The sequence below is a fragment of the Panthera tigris genome, chromosome A3, assembly GCF_018350195.1.
Source record: "Panthera tigris isolate Pti1 chromosome A3, P.tigris_Pti1_mat1.1, whole genome shotgun sequence".
In the NCBI taxonomy this organism is placed as follows: Eukaryota; Metazoa; Chordata; class Mammalia; order Carnivora; family Felidae; genus Panthera; species Panthera tigris.
The window spans coordinates 116,182,481-116,205,551 of NC_056662.1; the positions used below are offsets into that span (position 1 = coordinate 116,182,481).

Below are 23,071 nucleotides of genomic sequence, written 5' to 3' on the forward strand. Positions count from 1 at the left end.
GAGGATGCGTCTCTGTGGACAAGGCAGGGGGGAGGGGGGCAGGGGACCTGCTAAGAGGCCACCGTAATAGTCCAGGCGAGAGATGATGAAGTCCTGAAATAAGGCGGTAGAGTGGGAGTAAGGAGGGGTGGTCAGATTCAGGACATGCCGAGAAAGTTGAAACTTCAGGGTATGGGAGCTGATTGGAGGTGGAGCTCAAAGCATCTTCCGTTCTCGTATTTCACTCAACCTAAGACTCCACTGATCATAAAATGCACCATTGACTTATTTTCCACTAAGGAAAAACAGAAACAGAAAACACTGGCAATTTCCACTGCCTTCTATGACACTGCCCCATGTCGGAAGGCAACCCTTCTCTGTATTATCTCAGAAACGGAGTTAACGTTACTTTTAGGTAGTGCCCTTCCCTCCTTAGGTTGGGTAAACTACTTGGTTTGTGGTGGCCTTGTAAGAAAATGTGGAATTTGGTTATTCCTTCCATGATGACTGTTTGCATTAATATCTAATTTATGTCCCACCTCTCTATTTCCATACCTTTTCTCATACACTATAACTTTTCATTTCAATGCTGAATAAGAGTGTAATATTTCCAAGACATTTTAGAGAGCATCCCACAGAGCATCCACGGTGACTTCTTAAAATAAATATAAAAGGCTAACAAGCAGAGAAAGCCTCATAGTTTACTTCCTACAATGCAAACTGTAATTCAAGGGTTTATGCTATGAGCAATAATGACCCAAGTTTGCAAATGTGCAGATAGTAAAACCCAAATCAAAATTGCTGCCTGGCCAACAGCAACGGTGAGATGCCTCTGATTGTAAGATACTAAAATGCGGGGGAAACTGTGTGTCTTAGAATCAATAAAGTAGGAAGGTCTCCATTTTGCATCTTCAGTGACTCAGTAAATAATAGTGACTTTTAACAATAGAATAATTTCAAACAGAGAGGGAGGGAGGCAAACCATACGAGATTCTTAAATACAGAGAACCAACTAAGGGTTGATGGGGGGAGGGTGGGGAAGAGGGGAAAACGGGTGGTGGGCATTGAGGAGGGCACTTGTTGGGATGAGCACTGGGTGTCGTATGTAAGTGATGAATCACGGGAATTTACCCCCAAAACCAGGGGCACACTGTACATACTGTATGTTAGCCAATTTGACAATAAATTATATTAAAAAAAAAAAAAACAATAGAGGGAACACAGCCAGAGAAAGGCTTGGGGAGAAGGCAATGGGTTCATTGAGGGACACTCTGCCCCAAGGATAACAGTGGGACATCTGGTGACAGGCCCTCTGGAGGTAGAGGTAAAGCACTGATGCTCAGGGAAGGGAGACCCTAGGAAGCATCAGAGTTGCTCGGGCTGGAGCCACGGAAGTGGTGACAGTGGTCAGGGAGAATTGTAAGTGGGGGACAAGAATGAAGACACTGCTGTGGCAGGCAGGCAGAGAGGGGGCCACAGAGGGAGAGCGGAACCAGGGAGTGCAGGGCCACAGACACCGGGAGGCATAGGAGCCAAGAAGGAAAATGGAATGTAGTCAATTCCTGCAATGGAAGAGAGGTCAGAAAGGAGAGGGACATTCGAGCTGGAGAGATATTGGATCTTGATTTCCATCCCCCCACCAACAACCAAAAACAAATCTATAAAACCTTCTGGCTCCCCACCAATAACCCTCATTTCAGTGACTGGCACTAACACTTACCCAGCTGTTCAGCTGAAAAACCCAAGCATCATCTTTGATTTCTCTTTGAAAGCCTCACCACCCACATCCTGTTGGCCCTGCCTTCAAAAGACACCCCAATCCAGCTCTCCCCACCCTCTGCTAGCCTCCAGCACTCCTGTCAGGGACTGGGGAGCAGCCCTCTGTCCGGTGCCCCTCGTCCATCCTGCTCCCTCTCTCCTAGCAATCCTCCAATGAGCCACCAGAAAGACTATTTTTAAAAATCAAAAGGGCAGTGAGCCTATAAAGAAACATAAACCCTAGTAATCGGGGTGGGGGAGGAGCAGTCTGACACAATAATGAGCTGTTATTTTTACCCATCAGATCAATGAAAATTAGAAATCCAGATAATGCAAGGTTGCGAGGACATGGGCACGGGCGCCACCGGTGGGGGGCGGAGGGGCACAGCGTGCTCCCGGGCGCCCTGCAGTGCTCGGGCTGCGTCAGGGGACACATGCCCCTGACCACAGTCCTGCCCCCAGGGCACATTCCCAGCAGCTCTCTGCTCCATCAGGGAGCCATGTGCGCATGTGATGCGGGGCGCTGTCGCAGTGGGGAGGGCCCACCCGTGGACTGCTGGTGTGAAGGCACCGGCTGGTGCACACCACAGAACACGGCTGTGGAGCAGTCCCCGAGCTGGTGTGGTCTCCAGATCTGGTGACCAGACCCAGGAACCAAGGAGTGTGATTAACTGGACCCTAACCCTAGCTCTCCAAGACAGGGAATCAGGTTCTGTCACTCTCCTGTTTAACACCATCGAATTATCTCCTCACACTCCTACTAAAAATCCTCCGGTGGCTTCCGGTCACACACCAGCCCGAATCCCAGCTCCTGGCCGTGGCGCGTGGGGCGCTGCCAGGCCTGGCCCTGTCCTGTCCGCCTCATCTCCCGCCCACTGCTCCCCCCTCACCAGGCACCCTGCAGCCCAGCCTTCTTCTTCCTCCATCACGGGGCCTCTGTACCATTTCTTTTGCCTGGGACACTCGCACCCCAGACCCCCAAAGAGCTAGCTCCTGCTGGCCCATCCGTTCTCAACTCAAATGTCACCCTTCAGAAAGATCTCCCCAGACTTGTAATCAAAGTAGCTGCCACCCCATTCTCCGTTACATCTTGGCGTTTTTCCTCTGTATCCTTTATCCATATCTAGAAGAATCATAATAATTTCTTTATTTTCTGCCTACCCAGACTAGGGGTGAGATCCAGGACAGCAGAGGCCTAATTTTTCTTATTCATTGCCCTATTCCTAATAATGAAAAATGATCTGTTCACTATCCTTGGAAGGAATGAACAGTGGTCTTCGAGAGTGGAACTGGGGTGGGTCAGGATGGGGAGGGAGAGCAGCAGGAGAGAGGGAGAACCGGAGGCAGGGAGTGTGGACCCTCCTACAGGCCTGGCTATGCCTGTGCACAGAGACAGACAGCAGCCCTGAGGAAAGCAAACAGCTTCAGTCTATCCGACCCCAGGGAAGCTGAGCTATGGGGGGCCAGGGCCTTCAGGGCTGGCTGGTTGTCTTATCTGCCCTGGGCTGGCCAGGTAAGCAGCCCCCAGGCCCCCGGCCCTGCATCACCTGGTGTCCTGGTTGGAGTCCTGGGCCAGCCTCACCAAGTTGTGCACCAGCATATCTGTGCTGTCCCTGGTGCCTGAGAGAAGCTTCTCGGCGCCTATCTGCTCCAGGACGGCTGAGAGGTGCTCGGCAGTGCATTTCCGGACTAAGGGGTTTCGGTGGCTGAAAGGAAATAAAATCACAGTCAAGGGCTCACACAGGAATGGGGTGTGGGGTCCCTAGAGTGCCACACATGGACCTACACCTGTGCACCCATGCTTCATGCTGTGATGGGCTCTGAAATCTGTCTCCTACGGGCTACAGGGAATCTTCAAGGAAAGAGCAGCCACGTCCTGACAATAGAACCCAGGATGACAATGGCAACAACACAAGGAAGAAGGAGCACCTGAAGCCACCTGATGCTGTGCCACAGTCCCTGTCAAAGGTGCTGGAGGCTAGCAGAGGGGAGGGGAGAGCTGGACTGGTGTATCTTTTGAAAGCTCACCACCCCTGTGCCTTCCTGAGCCCATGTTTGCCTTCCCCATCTTTTCTTCACCTAGAAAGATCCTACCCAATCAACGTCTCCATCTCTGCCCTCTCCAGCCCCCTAGGCAGAATATCCCCTTGTCCCCTGGGAAGTACAGGTGCACCCCTGTGGCTCTCCCACCAGGCTAGGAGCTCCCAGGGAGCTGGAACCAAGCTTCCTCTCAGTGGAATCCTGTGCCCTGCTGGTGCCCGGCACATGCCCACACGTGGTGGGAGCTTACTGCACGTTTGTTGAAATGAATTGAGACAGGAGGGAGGGACAGGGGATCAATGGGTGACTTGGTAACCACAACAGGAGGAACCTGAAATCTTACAAGAGAAGCCCATCAGGGTGCCACTTGTTTCTTTCCCACCTTTTCCAACGGGGCCTGTGTGTCCACAGTTCATTAGGCAGCAGTGACCCCTATTTCCCCCAGGGTCCCATCCAGTGTAACACAAAGGGGTCTTCTGGGTTCTCCCTACTCATTATGGTCCAAGGACCAGCTCCATTAGCATCTGAATCAGAATCTGCATTTTAGCGAGATCCCTGGGAATTCAAGTGCACAGCCCTGAGGACACCTGACCCTGGTTCCTGCGACAATGATAGGGTGGTTCAATTTGTAATTAGTGCATGCACTGAGCCAGGTACCCTGCTGAACACCTTCCATCTATTATAGGTTCAACTCCATAAGCCACTGTTACCATCATTTTGCCTGTGAGGAAGCTGTGCTAAGGGAGGAATCCAGAAAAAAGTACAATTAATTTCTCCCAAGTTAATAACAGCCCCAGTGGGCACTCAATAAATGTTCTAGTAAAGGCAGGCACTGTTCTAAGTGCTCCTTCATGAATCAATTCATCTACTCCTCACTGTTTTATGAGGAATATACCATTATTATCCCCATTTTACAGATGGGGAAACCAAGGCACAGAGAAGTTAAGTAACAATCTGGGATGTGAACGCAGGCGACACGGCTCTGGAGCCCCTTACTCTCTGTACTGGGCTTTGGTGCCATTACCAAAGGCAACGGCTGCTACAACACAGCCTGGGGTCTATCTGAGAAGTCTCCTGCAGGAGCGTCGCAACCGGCTCTGGGGTTGAGAGAAAGGCTTTGGGAAAAGGTTTTGGTTTTGCTTTAGTTTTGGTTCCACAAATGAAAGCAAATCTGGCTGCAGAAAGCCTCCGATGGTAGAAAGCACCTTCCTCCGCCCAGGAAAATGCCAAGAGGTGTGAGCCGAAGTAACATTTTGTGCCTTGCTCTCCTCACAGCCCGGATTTCATCAGAAAGAACGCCCCTCCCCTGGGAGAGGTACAGGCTGCAGGCTGCCTCTCAGCCCTGTCTCCAGGATATTACCACGGACACTGTGATCTCCCCAGAACACAGCAGCTCTCCCCTTCCAGCTGAGGCCCAGGGCTGCCCTGAGCTCACCTCATTATCCCCAGCCTGGCCCAGGAAGGGCAGGAGAGAAGCCCCCCAGGAAGCAGGGTCTTCCTCCCCCAGCTAAATGTGTGAGGCACCTGTACCATCTGCCCGCTCCCCTCCCATCCCCAGGGCTCTCCCCTCGCCTTACCTTCCCAATCCACCCCTCCCACAACGAGCCAGCACGTACTAGATGCCCGCTGAGGTGAGGGCCCCCAGGGAGCGGGCAGGGGTCACATGCTTCACCATGGCCCCCAGGGACCGGTTGGCTGCTCTCTGGATGAACTCGCTGGTATTCCCCATCTTCTGGAGCAGGCAGCGGGTGATCTCCTCGGCCTCCTGGTCCATGTTCTTCTTCAAGGCCCGGAAGAGGTCTCCCAGGGTGCTGATGGCCAGGCGTGACACTTTGGAGCGGAGGTTGGTGACCTAGGAGAAAGATGGGAGAGGGACCCTCCAGGACCGCTGGACTCTGCCAAGGGCTCCAGAACATACGAAGAATAGGGCACGGCACCACCCTCTCCCACCACTTCCACCCTCATTGCAGGCCTAGGCCTTGCCAGGCTAGAAACGAAAACCTTGCAGCAGCTCTGGACAAAACAGCCCTATTTTCTTAAAAAACACTGTTATTGTTATCACCATAATTATTAATTCCACCTGTAATTTTAAATTTGAACATCTGAAATTTGGGCAACACTTAGTCGGCAAAGTACCTTTACAAATAATGCTCAATTTGGTCTTCACAAGCTGCCCCGCCCTCACCACTGGAATAGTCTATTCCCAAGAAGGAGCCCCACTGTTTCTCCAGGCCCGGCCTAGGCCCAGGACGAGTACCAGGGGAGAAAGTCCTTGGGAAATGTTACAACTTCCCTGAAGATGGAGATTTAGCCCAGAACACTCCAACCCTGCTCAGGCATCTGAGTACAGAGAACAACACAGGGCTGTGGCAAATGGGCATACAGGATTCCAATTATTACAATACCCAGCGATGAGAACAAAGGAAACCCCAGGCCCCAGTCTTCCATTCTGAGAAGTGGGCGGGTACCTCCCACCTCCATGGCTGAGGGCTAAGAAGTAAGCAGGGAGGGAGCCACGGCCCCTCCGTGGCTACCATGTGACCCTCACTGAACAGGGGCACCAGGGAAGGGGGAGTGGCTGCAGGGTGGGGACAGTGCCCAGCTGTCTAGGTGGCCTCACCTCCCCCGTCACAGCCAAGGACACGTCGTGCAGCCTCCCAGCAAGGACATCTGAATGACAGGCCGCCAGGCGCTGAATGCTCACCAGGCCCTTCTCCTTCATCTGCCTGGGAAGCGAGTTCCAGACCTCGTCACAGGCAGGTAGGGAGGAGCCCTGCAGACCAGGGGCGCCCCTGCCACCACCCCTCCCCTTGCAGTAGGGGGAGAAGGGGTCTCCTCACCAGTCGCTGCTCTCGAGGCACTGGAGGGCATCCATCAGCCCCAGCTCAGGGTTGGAGAAAGGCCTCAGCTCCTTAAAGGCTCTGAGAGCCATCTCCTCCTCCTCTTCTTCCCATTCGGGAGACCCCAAGGTAAGCACCGCAGGGAGTGAGTTGACTGCACTCACAGAAAAGAGAAGGAACAGGGAGCATTTCAGCAGGAGGACCCAGGCCTGGCCGCGTCCCAAGCCCCCCTCGCACGAGGCGTGCTCAGAGAAGGGACTGGTGGGGGCCGAGAGGGCAGGGCCTGTGCTTCACCACCGGGGGTGCCACGGACACCACCCAGCACTCTACCTTTTGTCGGCCTTTTCCGTCCCGGCCCTGCCAACCTGATGGTTCTGAACAAGCTGGCCTGTGATATGCTGTTGATGTCATGTGACAAAGCACACCATGCCAGTGACTCACCCCCAACCCTACCCTATCTGTGGTTGGGTGAGGCTCATACATCTGTCAAGGAGGGAGCCCCTACTCACACTGGTTGTGTTCTAACCTCATCCCCACCCAGGAACCTGTGTTATCAGTCTGTCCTCCTCCCCCCCACTCTCCATCCTCTGCGAACTTGCCCACAGGCAGGGAAGTGGTCCAAAGGAGGAAGCAGGGAGACAAGACAACGCAGCTAACTGGGGCCCGCGTGGTCAAGATGTGGCCACACTGGCAGGGACTGCCGAAAAGCAGGGATGTTGTTTAAAAATCGGGTCATGTTTTCTAGGCTCTCCTTCCTTGGGGATGGGGCCAGAATCACACAATCCTAGTGGAACAGGAAGGCAGTTTAGTCATCTATCTGGTCCAATGCCTGAATCACGGCACTGAGGCCTCAGAGGTTGGGCCCCTTCCCCCACAGTCCCTCCACGGAGCCATGACAAGAGGGTCTGCTCTGAACCCAGAGCTGTCACTGCCACACCTCACTTCCTTGCTACTTCTTTTCAGAGACTTTTCAGAGACTGGATTCTCCTCTCAGCTTTGGTGTTGGATAAGAGTCATTAGCCAAAATCTTAGTCCCTATGGGCCACCATCACCTAAAGTCAACTTAGGGGACTTTGGGTCTCTGGGTCTCAGTCCTGTTGTCTGTAAAATGAATGGAGTGGATTATCTAGATCAATATCTCCTGAGTGTCAACCATTCAATTACCACTTTCACGATTATTTGTCATATCTCTTAATTACCTATAATTTTATTCATATGGCATGTTTCTTCAAGCTGACCCACTTTTTGAATCTTAAATAAGTTTATTCTAAAGGGAGATTTATGTCACTGCTGTAATTGGTAAACAAATATTATTTTGTCATAGAATAGGGTATTTGCAAGAAAAGTAAAAGGATGATATAAACTCCAGCTATCAAATTATAGCCAGTTTCTGATGCCTCCAGCTGGAAGGAAGATCTCTTTGTTTAAAAAGGAGATTCCAAGTCTGCGAGGCATGCTAAAGACCAGCACCGAATTTAGACTTTCTGCTTGACAGAATCAGAGGGATAGAAAGAGAATGGAAAAGAAGGGTGAGTCAATATTATTTCTGGCACCAAAAAGGTGTTCTATTCTACCACCATGGTCCCACCACACCCCCCACTTAAAGAAACTGTGAACCAGGCTGGTTGTTTTCCAATGTTCTTTAGTAGAAAATCTTTCAAACTTGAACTCTCAAGTGGTTATGCAATAAACAAAAAAGTGAGGCAAAATAGGTATTGCTCAAGGTATCCCTTGGCACCTTCCTGAGCATCCCACAGAACCTTTGGATCCTGAGATCGCAGGCTGTAACCAGCCCTATCCAACACTGACACTTTATGAGGCAAAGTGTAGGAACCCAAGGTCTTTACAGACCGCTCTCTTCCTCTTCCTGATGTTTCCAGCTACTCTCGTGGGTGCTTTCCACAGGATCTGTGGTCCTGGTGCACTGGTGAGCCCTCCAGGACAAGTCATGTGGGCTGGACACACCTGCCCTTCTCCCAGTAATTCAGCTGCAATTCCCTGGGTCTCCAGGCTGGCTCCCACACTATTCCTCTCTCTCTGGCAAGGTGATTGCACCTCAGGCCACCCTCTACTCTAACATGGGTAATGAGGAGAAGCAGAGCAGTCCCGGTCACCTTTGTCGTGCCCCCAGAGCATCCCGAGGCAGCACAGTGAGCGGGACGTGTGCCCCCCAGCCAGTCGGTCTGGCCCCTACCTGAAGCATGGCGGGCAAAGCTGGGCTCCTGCTTGCTGACAGGGATGCTGGGTAATGAGGGCCGGTTGGCCCGCTTCCTGAGGGTGACACCCATGTTTCTGCGTGGGATGCTCAGCCCAGTGGGCACAGACAAGGTTCCACTGCCCCGGAGGGGAAGGAGGCCTGTGGAGGCAAAGAAAGCCCTAGGATGGAGCTGGTCCCGCCTGTCCTCGGCCCCAGTGTCCTCCTCTGGACACGGGCCAATCCGTGGCCCCCTGTCTGGTGTGAGGTTGGGGGACATGGGGAGCTGTGGGTAGTCCCTCTCTTGCCCAGGGGTTGGCCAAGAGGTCTCCCCAGCCTGAGGGAATCTTGCCCTAGGCACCCAGTACCTTCCTTCATCAGGGATCTCTGGGAGCCCAGGCTCTGGGAAGCAAGCTCCCTCTCCCTCTCCGGCTCCTGTGCCCTCTGGAACTCCAACTCCTTCATCTGCCTCAGCCGCATCTTCTCCTGGGCAGACTTGGAGATGGTGACCTGGATCTGGCACAAGGTCAAGGCAAACTCCATTACCCTGAGGACCCAATTGTGTTTTCTGTACCTTCATTTATTCAATCATTGGGAATGTGAGTGGCTTCTGTGTGCCATCACTGTACCGGGAATGAACACAACCACCAAGACCTTGCTCCCTAAAGGCTGCCATGGAGTGGGGAGACAGCAAACAGACCAATCTCGAACATCAGGTGATATGTACTGGAAGGAGAATAAGGGACAGACGGTGATAGGGCTTCCATTTTAAGTAGGAAGACCCAGAGGGACTCCCTGAGGAGGTGAAATTTAAGCAGAGACAGGAATGAGATAAGGGAACAGGGGCCATGCAGACTTCTAGGGGAGAAGTGTGCTAAGTAGAGGGAATAGAGTGCAAAGGCCCCGGGGCTTGAGTGTGCTGGGTGTGGTTGGGGTGAGGGTACTGGCTGGACCACACCAATCAAAGGATGGTAGGACACAGGGTGGAAGGTGGCAGGCGTGTACCAGTCGCCGTGGTCCTTGGTGGGGAGTTGAACTTGTCCTCTGAAGGACACAGCAAACCGCTGAGGTTCTGAGCACAAAAAGTGACATGATCTGACTTCCACTGGGGGGTGAGGGGGCTCCCCTAAGTGTTACTGATTTTTTTTTAACTTTGTATTTAGGAACAACTTAAGACTCACAAGAAGTTGCAAAATAGAACCAAGAGTTTACATGTGGTGGGGTTTGCACTACCACAGCAAGAATGAAGATGACAAAGTGGCCTGATTCTGGACATGTCCCAAAAGTAGGGCCCACCACTTTGGCTGATATATGAGGTGTGGGGTGACAGAGAAAGAGCAGAGGCAAGGATGGGCCCAAGATTTTCAGCCAGTGTAGCTGGAAGGCTGCCATTCACTGAGAGGGGACCCTGGGAGAAGAGGAGATTTGGGGAGGGGGGGGTAAAGATTCAACAGTTGAGTTTTGGATAAGGTACGTTTGAAATATAATTAGATATCTAAATGGAAATGCAGAGTATCAGTGAATACACACTTAGTAATATAATTTAACTGCTACTGGAGGTCAGGGGAAAGTCTGGGCCAGACAGAGAAATTTGGGAGTCCTCAGCATATAGATGCCACTTAATGCTTGGCCTGGATCAGGTCACAGGGGGTCAATATAAATAGACCAGATGCCAGAGGTCAGGGCTCTAGGGCCTCCAGTGTATAGAGGGCAGGAGGATGAGAAGGAGCCAGCCAAGAAGAACCAGGAAGGAATGAAATCTGATGGAGGCAGAGAATCAAGAAGGAAACCACCCCCTTGCTTCCCCTCCAAGGTGAAGACTTCAAGAAGGACAAGCCATTAAAGCCACTGGTGGGTCAGGTTAGAGGAGGACTGGACTGTGCTGCATGTGGGAGGTGGAGGTCAATGGTGGCCTGGGCATGAGCAGTGTCAGTGGGGCCCAAACCCAACTGCAGTGGACTCAGGAAAGAATGGGTGCAGGCAAGGGAGTAGTCTGGTTTTCCGAAGAATACAGAAATAACAGAGAGCTAAGATGCTGATGGGAGTGGTCCCATTTCAAGGAGGATGTTGTTGACGCAAGATCAGGGAGCAATGCTGGGGCTGGGTTGTGGATGGACGAAGCCAGAACAACAGGAGATGGGGACACTGGAAAGCGAGGTGCCCATGGGGATGAAGTTATCATGAGACCCAAGGTCTGACCATGGGTGTGAGTGGCCAAGGGTGGGTCGGTGGTGAGGTCATCTCATGGCCCTGAATCATTTTGCCTTCATTTCATTCCTGGCGCCCTGGCTGGTGTGGGAGAGCTGTGGCACCTGGGCCTTATCATCATCATCATCACGGGATCCTAACATAGCTCATGCACACAGCAGTCCTTTTGTATTTTATATCTCTGTTTCAAAGACTGAGAACGGATTTCCCATAACAGTGACTCTTCAAGTTTTAGTAAATTCATCCAGACCAGGGAAGAGAATCATCTGGACCAAGGTCACCTTAGAAGTGCAAGGTATTTGTCAGCCTGTCAAGCACAGCCTTTGGCTGATCTGCCTCTGAGTCAGCGGCCTCTCAGTTGCTATATTGGGTGTTGGTTCAAATTACTCAACTTGGTTCACCTAAGCCCCTCTGTACTCTCCACATCCTGCTTCCTTCCGAACCATGTATGACCTCCTTCTGCCCTCCCTTCCTCCCCCATCTCACCCCTCAGATCCCCACTGTACTCTGCCTTTCACTTAGCCACTCCCCCCACCCTTCTCTTCCTCTCTCCTGTTTCTCTCCCTTTCTTCGGTCCTGATCCCCAAACCATCTATATGTTCCAGCCTTAAGTACCAGGGTAACTGCCTCAGGGCTCTTCCTTGCCCTCCTCAAGCTGGCCCCACTTTTATGTACTTCAGAAACATGCTTGTGTTCATCCAGTGGTCCACTCTGACCCCAACTTTCTCCTCCCCTCACTTTCCAGATACCTTGGTACTGCTCTCCCTCTGGTCCTCTTCTTTGAGCAAGAGGCGGGCTTCTTTGGCATGGCCGAAGGAGAAGGTTGTCAGCGTAGGAGCAGACTGAGATGAAGGCAGGGCAGCCTTCTCAGGGGCAGCAGACTTGTCTCTGGCAGGTGGAGCCGAAGGTTTTGGCTCTGAGGAGTCGAGAACAAGAGTGCAGCTGAGGACACCCAGCACCTTGAAGCAGTATTCATCCCTTTGGGCTGTCCTGGGGCCCTATGACACTGTGGTTGGTGCAACATTTTACTGCCTAAGACTGCCTCTCTCCATTGTTTTGCCCAGTACCTCCTTGTGGCGAAAGACCCAAGTTAAATTTACACTACAGAATAGCACTGGCAGGCATAGAATGTTCTCCTCCTTTCATTCATCCATCCACCCATCCATCCATCCATCCATCCACCCATCCATCCATCCAATAGTTACTGTATACCTTATTATAAGACAGGGAAGGGAGGGAGGAAGTGTGGGCAGGAAACAGGGGGCAGGTCTGTTGTCTAAGAAGTTTAAGATATTTCCTGAGAATGCACATCTGTCTTACCTGGGAGGTGTGCACCTCAGGAAGAGAGAAAATAAAATGAGCGCCCTCATCACAAAACATGAAGAGACCAGAGAACCAACAATACTAGTCCAGTCCTCTCATTTTACAGACAGAAAAGCTGAGACCCAGCAACCTTCAGATGCTCTTGTGATTGATACAATACAAACTGATTTCCAAATGACATCAAATCACTAGTATCTCTTTGTTAATCTAGATTTTCCTAATCAATGAATTTCAAAAGTATGTTGTCTTGTGATGGAGGCAAGACAGGGGTGGATTAGTTTTCTTTTAATGAAAGAAATGTTAACTGGGTTCTCCTGTTCACAAAGGTTGGAGCTCACTGTCCTTGGGTGAACCTGCAAATAAGGGGACCACTATCTGGGGCCACCTGAGGCTGGAAGGGGTGTCTTGAATCTGGGACCTCCAGGAGGGCTCCCAGGTTACCCTGGACCTCTGCCCAGCCCATGCCTTCTACAAAGGATCCCTCTGCTTGCGTCCCAGGAGAAGGATCAAGGGCCAAGATGGAGGAGGGATGAAGCCTCCATTTGCCCAAAAGTAAAGGGCAGGGCAGAGGACACAGATGTCCAGGTACCAGCTAACCAGGGCAAGGACTGCAGGAATGCCACAAGATTTGGGAAGCCCTCAGCTTCAGACAATACCATGTGAGCTCCTTCTACATGGTAGACGTGTTACACATATTGGGCAATGTTATCCCCAGCTGACAACTGGAGGGTCAGAGGGCCCTTTAAGGACTTTACTACTTGGCATCCCCTCTCCTCACCTCCACCTCCAAGAGAGGCCCTAAAAAGCCTTGTCTGAGCAGCCTGGACCCTGCCGCCAAGCCCCCGGGGACCTAGTTCTCAAGCAGCAAGCTTGTGATGCAGACAAAGGAGTGGTTACAAACTGGGGTCTCCTGGCCCAACCCCCTGACAGCACCCTCAGGGGTAGCTGTTGAGGGACACCGTGGGTGCCAGTGGCTGTCACACCAGACTGCCCAAGGTCACCCCACTGCAGCCCAGCCAAAGAACAGCAGGGGAAAGAGCCACCACAGAAGTTTCTATGCCAGGACCGCCTCTCGGGCTCAGCTCGAGTCCTGACCCTGGGGTTCCTTGGGCAACAGCCTCCCCCTCGCCAGCGGACCCATCTGCTAAGCTATACAGAGTGGCCTGCCAGAAAGCTGGACCAGGAGTCTGCCCCCTCCTGCCAGTCAGCACAGCAGTGGCCTCCAGCCCTCATCCCCGGGCTTGGGGATCCCCACCCCCAACCTGCCCAGGGCTCATCCTCCCTCCTCTCCACAGAGTGAGGTCACCAGGCTGGAGAGCTTCCTGTTCCCTCTTCTGAAGCCTCTCTGCACCTTGGCCTCTCACTGGCCACCCAGTTGGCCGTATTCCCCTGATGCTGAAACCTTCTGGGGCCAGCTGACTAAGGGGTTCACGGGATGTGGTTTAATTTCTCACTCGGTCTGGTGAGGAGTATTCTCCTCCACTTGCTCAAAACCATGCAGAGGCAGCCCCTCGTGTCAGAAGCTCCGTCTTTGGAGCCATGTGGACCCACTTGCAGATATGCCGGGACTGAGACCTCTGTGCCGAGACTGAGGACAAAACCCAGCTTGCAGAGTCTCAGAGCATGCACTCCTCTGTCACACAGGGTCTACACCTTCCCTCTCAGCTGGCTCACGAGCTGGTGTGGGTCCACATGCCGGGCATAGCACAGGGCCACTGGTCCCCAAAGCGGCACCGCTGGTGACTTCAGCTTCTCCATCCGTGAAATGAGGGGTTCGGGTCCGAGCATGCTCAGGCCTACTCAAACCCCAGTTCTGCCCCCACACCCAGTCCAGGAGGCAGGGAGTTGAATAGATAGCAAGTGGGAGTGCGCAGGGGGGGTACATACCCAGAGATTTAGGGGTCTTCTCCCGAGGCCCACTCTCCCGAACCAATCTTAAAAGAACGGGGAAGAAAAAACACTATGAGAGATGGCAAGAAGGAGCCCCTGCTGTGAGGGGTCCAGTAGCCCCGGGATGGGGCAGTGGGCGGGACGGGGCACACAGTGGAGGGGCTGTGGGCGGCTCTGTAAAGAGGCTCTTGGCTAGGAGTTCAAAGCTGCAGGAGACGTAACTCCATCTGCAAAGTCAAGGGCAGGCTGACCGGGAGACCACATCAGGCCAGGCTGGGTCCAGACACCTCAGACCACTGCCTCTGCCCTGCCAGGCACCCACGGCTTCTCCCTGCACTGCCCGTAGCAGCCTCTGCCTCAGTGTGCACTGCCCTCTGTGGTCGTCAAAGTGGCCTTTCTAACTCAGATCTCATGGCACTTCCACACCGAAAGGCCTTCAGCAGCACCTCATTCTCCAGGCTAAAGCTCACCGTCCTCACTTGCGCACACGGGGCCCTGCCACCCTGCTAACCTCACCCGCCCGTGTCATACAAACACCGGTGCTGCCGTGCAAACCCCTGACAGTTCCGTGAACATCTCCATCTCTCCCTCTTCATCTCCCAAACTCTCCTTCAGCCCTCAAAGCTCAGCTCAGGCCTCACCTCCTCCAAGAAGGCTTCCTAGCCTAATCGAGATCAATTTCCACTGGGCTCCCCAGAACCAAGGGCAGCCTTCTACCTTAGTTCTTACCTCACTAGACCTCGATTCAGTAGGTTACTAGTAAATCTCTCTCATGAGCTCCTAGAGCACAGAGACTGTCTTGTTTGGCTTTGTTCCCACAGCACATGGCACATAGTAGGTGTTTACTAGCTCTTAGCTAAGTAAACGAATGCATGGATGGATGGATGGATGGATGGATGGATGAAAAAGCAAATGAATGAAAGAAATGGTAATGGAAGCTCCTTCCCACCTATATGCTAGCCTCACAGGGTTAATGGAGAAAAATCCATGCCATAACTGGACAGCAAATGAGCAGATATTTATTGTGTGTGTGTATAATCCATGCCAGGGACCAAGCTTGGCACCATGGAAGCTGCAGAGGTTTCTGGATATGGCCTCTGCCCTGTAGTGCTCCAAGTTAAAGAATAGGTACGAGGTTTAAATAAGGGTTGAACAAATCAGTGGAGGGGATGTGGTCAGGCAGTCCGTGGGCTGGTTGCTGTGTGGACAGCGCAGAGGACGCCCTTCCCCCATCGCCTCCTGGAGGAGAGCAGGGAAGACTAGCACAAGGAGAGGCATGAAACCGGGGATTAAAGGACAGCAGGCTCTGAAAGCAGAGTGAAAGGCTGGTGTTAGGGTTGGGGAGGCGCCGCCAGGGGCTCTGGAGGGTCTGGGGGTGGGAAGGTTCCTGCAGAGCAGCACAGGGGGCCTGCTTGAATGTCAGACCAAGGAGAGTCGACTTTAGGCTGCTGGCACAGGAAGTCAAAAAATGTGGATCATGTGGAAGAAAGGTACAGAGGGTGGTGGATGAGAATCGATTAGGATGCAGAGCCCAGGGGGGCCAGGAGCCAGGCTAAGAGCTGTCAGGGAGCTCAAGAGGGAGCCAGTGAGTGAAAACTGAGAAGAAAGGCAAAAGCAAGAGAAGGCCTGCACCTCAGTGGACATCAGGAGGTCATGGGAGGGAGGCAGTTTGGGGAAACATGAGGTGCCCCATCCGTGTGGTCGGGACGGGGGCACAGCCTCCCTCTCTCTGACATGACAAAACTGGAGTTGCCCAACAGGAGGATGGAAATCCAGAGCTCGACTCGAGGGAGACCTCAAGGCCGAGCAGGGCATGAGGAAGACACCCATCCCTGGAAGCTGCCGGCACAGACAGGACTCCTCCAGGGGAGAACGAGGAGATGGGTACAAAGAGCTGGGAACAAGCTTCAGGAATGGCCATGTTTAAGAGACAGACAAAGGAGAGCACAGGGGAGACTGCCTGGAAGGTCTTGTCACAGAAGGTCAAGAAGCGGGTTTCAAAGTCAGGAAGGCAAGGAAGGAGAAAACTCCAAGGACATCAACGCCCCACATGATGTGAAGTCAAGAGCAATGAGATGGGAGTAAAGGTCACTGGTCTGGGGCTAGAAAGTCCTTCCAGCCACCAGGAACGGCTTTGAGGGAAGGAAGGAGTAGATGTTTGAGCAGAAAGGAGGAGGGGCCTAATGTGAGGAAGTAGAGGTTGATGGAGCTCCAATCCAGGAGCAGGCCCACACTCCTCCAGGGTTGAGAAGGAGGCAGACATGTATACAGACAGAAGGGAAGGCAGCATGGGAGATGGAGAGGTGAGGAGGCATGAGAGAAATGGGAAAATTCAGTACAGCATGCCCCAAAGCTATGCAGGAAATGAGACCTTCCTCCCTCTCACTCTTGTCTCTCTGTCTCTTTCACTGTCTCTGTCTCTCTCACGCGTGTGCACATGCGCACGCGCATGCACACACACACACACACACACACACACACACACACACTTGCTCTGACATTAGTCTGACCTGCCCATGGAGATGTTCTAGGCCATCTGAAGAGATCCGTCTGTCCCACTTATGAGCCATAAATGTGGACTCATTAACAACACAGCAACCCTCTACCCCATCAGTTCCCAAACATTTTCGAGTCTGAAGACCCCTTGTAAAATCTAAAATTTTGTGGACCTCTCCCTCCTGCTTCCATACACACACACATGATAAAGCTTGTAATTTTAGCATCCGTTAATGAAGAAAATATATGCTACCATGAATACAGATTGTATTTTCTTCATCACCACAGCAGCCACAGATAAGAAACTGGTGGAAGACAGAAGCTGAGACATTGTCTCCTAAGCCCAGACCACCCAGCTCGCCTTGGCCTCCTCAGGTCTGTGGCTCATGGGAGAGCCAGGCCCTTCACACCCCGGGTGCCCCAGACCTGTGCTGGCGTGGAGGTTCAGCGGATCTTGGAGGGATCGGAGAGAGGACTACAAGGCAGTTGTGACTTAGGGCAGCTTACCGTGTGCGGGGGACCCTCGGGCCCGTGAGGACATCCTGGCCTGGAGGCAGGAGGTGGGGAAGGGAGCCAGGTGCACCGGAGGAGGCCCCAGCGGGCACCCCGGCCTTTGGGATGGGCGGGATCACAAGACCCCCCAGTGACTTGTGCATCTTCTCATCCTTGCAGTGCAGGTAGTGCCTGGAGATCTGCACCTGAGAATGGAGGTTGGGGGAAGGGTCTGGATGCTCACATCCCAGGCCCCTCATACAGGGCGGTCCCTTTTGTCAGGAGCCACGTGGGGTGGCAGGCAGTGCTGGGAAGTGTCCTCTGGTTTCTCTCTGCAGCCACACACCCCTAGAACTCCCCAGAAAGCTCAGCGCTTCCTTACCACTCCAAGACAGGAGACTGGCCAGGGGTCCCCCTCATCCCTACTTCCTTTTTGTTATTTATTTTTCTCTTCTTGTCATTTGAGGAAATCCTAGAACATCAATGCTGAAAGCAGTCTTCAAGAACATCTGGTCCAGTACCTCCTTTTTATAGATATGCAAAACAGACCCAGAGAGAAGGGTGACTGGCCCAAGGTCACACAGCCCGTGAGGGGCAGAGTGGAAACCAGAGCCCAAGTCTCCTGAATTTTAGCCCAGCCTTCTTGCCCCTCAGCCTATAATGGGGAGGGTCAGAAGCATGAGGAATTCTGGAACATATAGACCAAGTCTCCTGAGTTTTAGCCCAGCCTTCTTGCCCCTCAGCCTATAACAGGGAGGGTTAGAAGCATGAGGAATTCTGGAACATACAGACCAGAGAAGGCCTAGGGACCACCAACCATAGGACTGGTGGTCACACAGCTCTGGGGCAGCCAGCCAAAGCTCACAGGCCGGCCATGAAGGCTTGGGATGCTGCCAGAAAGATGAAATGAGGACCCAGAGCCCCATCCTTGAGGGCGGCCCCTCAGACACTGTCTGAGAAGCTAGAGGCTCAGGAACCAGGGGTAGTAAAGAATGGAAAGAAAGGCAGAAGGACCAAGAGGTAAAACTCAGAGCAGTTGGATCACCTTACCTCCTGGGCTCTGGGTCTCAGCTCCTGGGGACCCTGGCTGCTCCCAGGCAGATCCAGGCCATTCTCCTTGGCTCCGCCAGCCTCAGGGGTGGTGGGGATGCTCTGGATGGGGGGCATCGGCTTGGGCACCCTCAGCAGCCTCTGAGAGGTGGCCTGGGGGATGAAGCTCCTCAGAGGAACTCCTCTGGGGCCTCCCACAGGATCCAGAGAGACTGCGGGATAAGGATGAGGAATAAGTTAGTCCCGGGAGCATGGGCTGGGGGGCAGTTCAGATACTGGCAACAGGGATGGAAGGCCAGGCCGGGGACAGAAGGAGATCCACCCCGGCCCGCCCTGCCACCAGGCCGAGCAAGCCAACGGTGCGGAGGGCCTGCTCCCCCTCCTATGAAATTTGGTAGAAAGGGCCCAAGTCACCTATTTAAAATTCAGAGGCAGGGGTGCCTGGGTGGCTCAGTCAGTTAAGTGTCCCACTCTTGATTTCAGCTCAGGTCATGATCTCACGGTTTGTGAGTTCAAGCCCAACTTTGGGCTCTGTGCTGACAGTGAGGAGCCTGCTTGGGATTCTCTCTCTCTCCTCTCTCTCTCTCTCTCTCTGCCCCTCCCCAGCTTGCATGTGTTCTCCCTCCCTCTCTCTCTCTCCCTCTCTCTCTCAAAATACATAAATAAACATTTTTTTTTAAATAAAACAAAATTCAGAGGCAGGCTAGGCAAGAAGGGAAATCTACCAGTACTAGACTAGGGGTGAGGAGAGTGGGGTCCCATCCTGGCTAGAAGCTGTGTGACCTTGGGTACATCTTTGACTCCCCATTTGCTCTTCTGTAAGATGAAAGTAGTCACATCACGGGGTTGTCCAAACATTCAGTGACATAACTTACATAAAATGCCAAGAAAGTACCTGGCCCATAACTTACTTCTGTTTCTGCTTCCTTTTCAGCTAATGATGTGGAAGCGTAGCTGTTCTGACACAGGGGGCACCCTGACCTAGTCTAAAAGCAGACCACCACACTTGCAGCTCTGTTATTAGTACCTCATGTGTCCGGCAGACATCTTCACTGCGCTTTGCCCCACCCCCTGCCATCCCTACAGTAAGGAGCTCAGGATGGTCTTTGCAAATTTTTTGGCAGTGGTGAAAATACTTAGCACTGAACTTTCGAGGGCCATCTTGTTCCAGTTCCTTGTTCCAAAGTGGTTGCATCAAAACAACCAAGTCAAAATATCTTCTCCGCAACCCTGCCCAGCCCGGCTCCGCCCTGCCCTATCATCAGTTTGGTGCGGCGAGGGAGGTGAGGAGGGGTCACAACCCAGGTGGGGACGTCACCACCAGCATGCCCACCTTGGGCCCCACCTGGGCAGTGGTGCAGAGAGGCCAATGCAGCCCCAACTCAGAGTGGTGAGGGTAGCCCCAGCCCCACTCGGGGTACCAGAGATCCCTGTCCCGCCACACTTGCCGAGGGACCTGATCAATCAAGATCACTTCCTATCTGCACATTGCACAGCTCCTGTTCTTTTTCTCCTCCACTGGACCTTTGTGAAAAGACATGACACGTCTAGAAAAAAGACTTCAGACCTCTCAGGGAGAGAGTCACTGGTCTGGCAATTCCAGAAGCTGTATGACTTGGAAATTAGTTAATTAATTAATTAATTAAAAGGATGCCTCTGGAGAGAAGACTAGAAGGAGGCAAGGGAGAGAATGGGGAAGTTAGTTGGGAGACCACTGCAGGGCCCAGGCATTCCCCGGTAGATGGCTGACAGGACTCTTGGTGGGTTCACCCTGAGCAGCTTGGAGAGAACCCGGCTGCCAGCTAGATACCTACTGATCCTCACGGCCAGGTAGCCTGGTGTCCCTGGCCTCAGGGTGGGTGGGTGGCAGGTGGGCAGAGCCCGGGGCTCACCTTGGGAAGAAGATGCCAAGCCCTCTGAGAGCCTCCTTTTCTTGAGCTTGTCCTTGATCTGGGTGGTGTCCCGGGCCACACTGTTGGCCTCAGACTCCAAAAAGGGTGCCGGGTGGTTGGGCCCCAGAGATAAGGCACCAATGTTCCTGGGGTGGCCATTCCTGGCCTGCCATCCCTTTGGAGGGGCATCCAGCTTGAGGTTGCCGGGGTCCACTTGTCCACTCAAAGGCTGCAATGGCTCCTCTTGCAGGACCCTCGGAGCTGGCTGGAGGGAGGCTGGGGGAGATAGAAGCAGGAGAGGCTTGGCACACAGAGCCCAAGGTGACACCAGGCACCGGCAAAACCTTTGGTGCTGCTTCCTTGGAACAGTCAGGACTTGCCCCGTGCTCCCGATCATTCAATGTTACTGTCACTCCTTGGGTCAGTTCATTCATCCAACAGTACCTGTGAAGACCTGGGTCATGAGCTACTCGAGAGAAGAAAAGGGGACTCGCTACGCAGCCCTTTCACAGCACAGATGTGAGGCCACAAATACTTAGGGTTGGCCTTCTGCCCAGGGACCACCATCTGGCAATCTCCAGGATCCCAACCAATGCACTCGATATACCTGACGATACCAAATGCAGATTGAAAAGAGAAGTTGAGGGGCGCCTGGGTGGCGCAGTCGGTTAAGCGTCCGACTTCAGCCAGGTCACGATCTCGCGGTCCGTGAGTTCGAGCCCCGCGTCAGGCTCTGGGCTGATGGCTCAGAGCCTGGAGCCTGTTTCCGATTCTGTGTCTCCCTCTCTCTCTGCCCCTCCCCCGTTCATGCTCTGTCTCTCTCTGTCCCAAAAATAAATAAAAAACGTTGAAAAAAAAAAAAAGAAAAGAAAAGAGAAGTTGAGGTGACTCAGGACAGATCGTGCTTCCGTGCAGACTCCAGGTTATCCAACGACTCACCCAACAAACATTCAGCGAGCGTCTAGTATTTGCCAAGCACTGTCCAGGCAGTGGAGGCACAGAGATGTGTGAGGCACAGCTTTATCACTGAAAGACTTGCAATCTATTACAGAAATAAGATTTGTCCCTAAATGGGTTCATTACAAGGTAAAATATGATATGAGCCATAAGGGTGGTATCAATAAAATGCTTTGTGCATGTAGAGGAGGAGGAGAGGGATCTGGAAAACCTTCACGAAGTGGTGATGTCTGAACTGGGCCCTGAAGGAGCCTAGACCATGGAAGGGACAGGGAGAACAAACAGAGACCAGCTTTTGGAATCTCTGCCCCACAAAGAACAATTTTTTGAAGTGCCTTGACATAAGCCACGAGACCCACAGAAGAAGCCACAGATACTGGACAGCACCAGACCCAGCAAAAGCTGAAGTCGGTGCCAGCCACAGGCATGCGAGGGGACTAGCCTGAAAGAGGGCAGGTAACCGGAACAAGCTATCTTTCCACCTAGAACCCTGGGACTGGAGCTCTGCAGAGAAGGGGGGTCTGCAGCTGGAAGTTAGAGCAGAAAGTGGCCAGGAATCTGAATGAGTGTTCTGAAAATCACTGCTCCAGCTTCTGTCCCTCTAGAGGTGCCCACCTCCCCACCACCACCCTGCATGCCGAATGCCCATCCAGGGGACAGTGGACCTGGTCTTTCCGGGGCTCATGGGTTCTCCTTGGGTCCTGAGGAGAGTGAGGGACATGCTGAGATCCCCACTTCCTTGTTCCTGTGGACCCCCCTCTGTGCACCTCATCCTCGGAAGCACAGAATTAAAGGATCCACCTAAAGCCAAGGGGCATCTGCAGCAAGGACCACAGTAAAGACAGCCTCTGCCAATAGGTGGAGGACACAGCCAGACATCCAAATAAACTCATGTCCTCTCTCCAGGATGAGGCCCACGCCCTGCTCTCTGGTCACTGGTCCTCATCAGGCAGCTGCTGGTGGAACTCCAGTTCTCTGCCCCAAGTCCCCAGAGAGGCCACTCAGGGCACTGGAAGGCCATCTGGTGTGACCGAGTCAGCAGGCCAAGTCCCCCAACCTCACCTTCTCCGTAAGTCCGAAGCCTGGAGTCACTGTTTCCGCCCGGGAGTGCGCGGGGCCCAGCACTGGTCCGAGGGACACTCCCACGGTACACGGCCACCGGGGCCAGAACCTTGGCTGGGGACAGAAGCATGGGAAGAGCGTCACCTTAGCGTGCACCAAGTCCAGGACTGGGGAACAGACTGTCGGAGCACTCAGCCCCTGGGGGTCTCTGTGGCCCTTCCCCCAAACCAGAGCCTGGTCCACAAAGGGGGGCCCGCCACCCCACCCCCAGCCGGCCGCGGTACCACGATCCCCACCAAAGCCCACCACCCCACTCTTCCCAGCCCCGGATCCCCACTTCTCACACTCACCTGTCTTCTCCATCCAGCTTTGCTCCAGCTCCCCAGCCCCACCCAACCACTCCATACCTTCTTAGCCTCCTTCAGGGCTCCCCTCCTCCACACCCCTGCCCTGCCTCTGTCCACTGCACATCTCACACTAGCTGCTTTCATGAGCCGCTCCTCACCACCACGCCTTTAATTGTCACCCTCATGTGGTAACCCCCTGACCTGTGGCTTTGGCCCTGACCTCTCCCCACAGTGGCAGGGCAGAGCATCCAATTACCTCCCCTGGGAGTCCTCCAGCACCTCATCCTGCACTGACCCTGCATCTTCTCCTAAACCTCCCCAACTCAGCAAATTGATTTGATTGATCCCTACTGCGGATATTCATCAAACGCTGTCTGTCAGGGACTCTGTCCCCCAGTCCCTGGTGACACAGTCCTGGGCAAGGCCCGAAGGCAGGTGGGGGAGACAATGAGTAACAAGCAATGACAGTGTGGGATTGGGAACCCAAGGAGAGGGGCCCTGAGCAGAGACGCAGGAAGCGAGGAGGGGGAGCCTCAACTGAGC

General features: G+C 53.4%; 1 protein-coding gene across 2 annotated transcripts in view; it reads right to left on the reverse strand.

The window, feature by feature from the left end:
- Positions 1 to 22,844, reverse strand: part of TOGARAM2 (TOG array regulator of axonemal microtubules 2) — a 38,964-nt gene extending 16,120 nt beyond the window's left edge. For both annotated transcript variants that reach the window (XM_042982246.1, XM_042982247.1), the window contains exons 1-13: positions 22,532 to 22,844; positions 22,182 to 22,295; positions 20,163 to 20,438; positions 18,271 to 18,482; positions 17,236 to 17,426; positions 14,230 to 14,276; positions 11,769 to 11,935; positions 9,180 to 9,327; positions 8,812 to 8,973; positions 6,618 to 6,771; positions 6,398 to 6,503; positions 5,394 to 5,629; positions 3,285 to 3,443 (exon numbers count right to left, since the gene is read on the reverse strand). In XM_042982246.1, coding sequence (XP_042838180.1) covers positions 3,285 to 3,443; positions 5,394 to 5,629; positions 6,398 to 6,503; positions 6,618 to 6,771; positions 8,812 to 8,973; positions 9,180 to 9,327; positions 11,769 to 11,935; positions 14,230 to 14,276; positions 17,236 to 17,426; positions 18,271 to 18,482; positions 20,163 to 20,438; positions 22,182 to 22,295; positions 22,532 to 22,586 — 2,027 coding nt within the window. In that variant the 5' untranslated portion in view covers positions 22,587 to 22,844. The remainder of the gene's footprint in view (positions 1 to 3,284; positions 3,444 to 5,393; positions 5,630 to 6,397; positions 6,504 to 6,617; positions 6,772 to 8,811; positions 8,974 to 9,179; positions 9,328 to 11,768; positions 11,936 to 14,229; positions 14,277 to 17,235; positions 17,427 to 18,270; positions 18,483 to 20,162; positions 20,439 to 22,181; positions 22,296 to 22,531) is intronic.
- Positions 22,845 to 23,071: the final 227 nt, after the last annotated feature.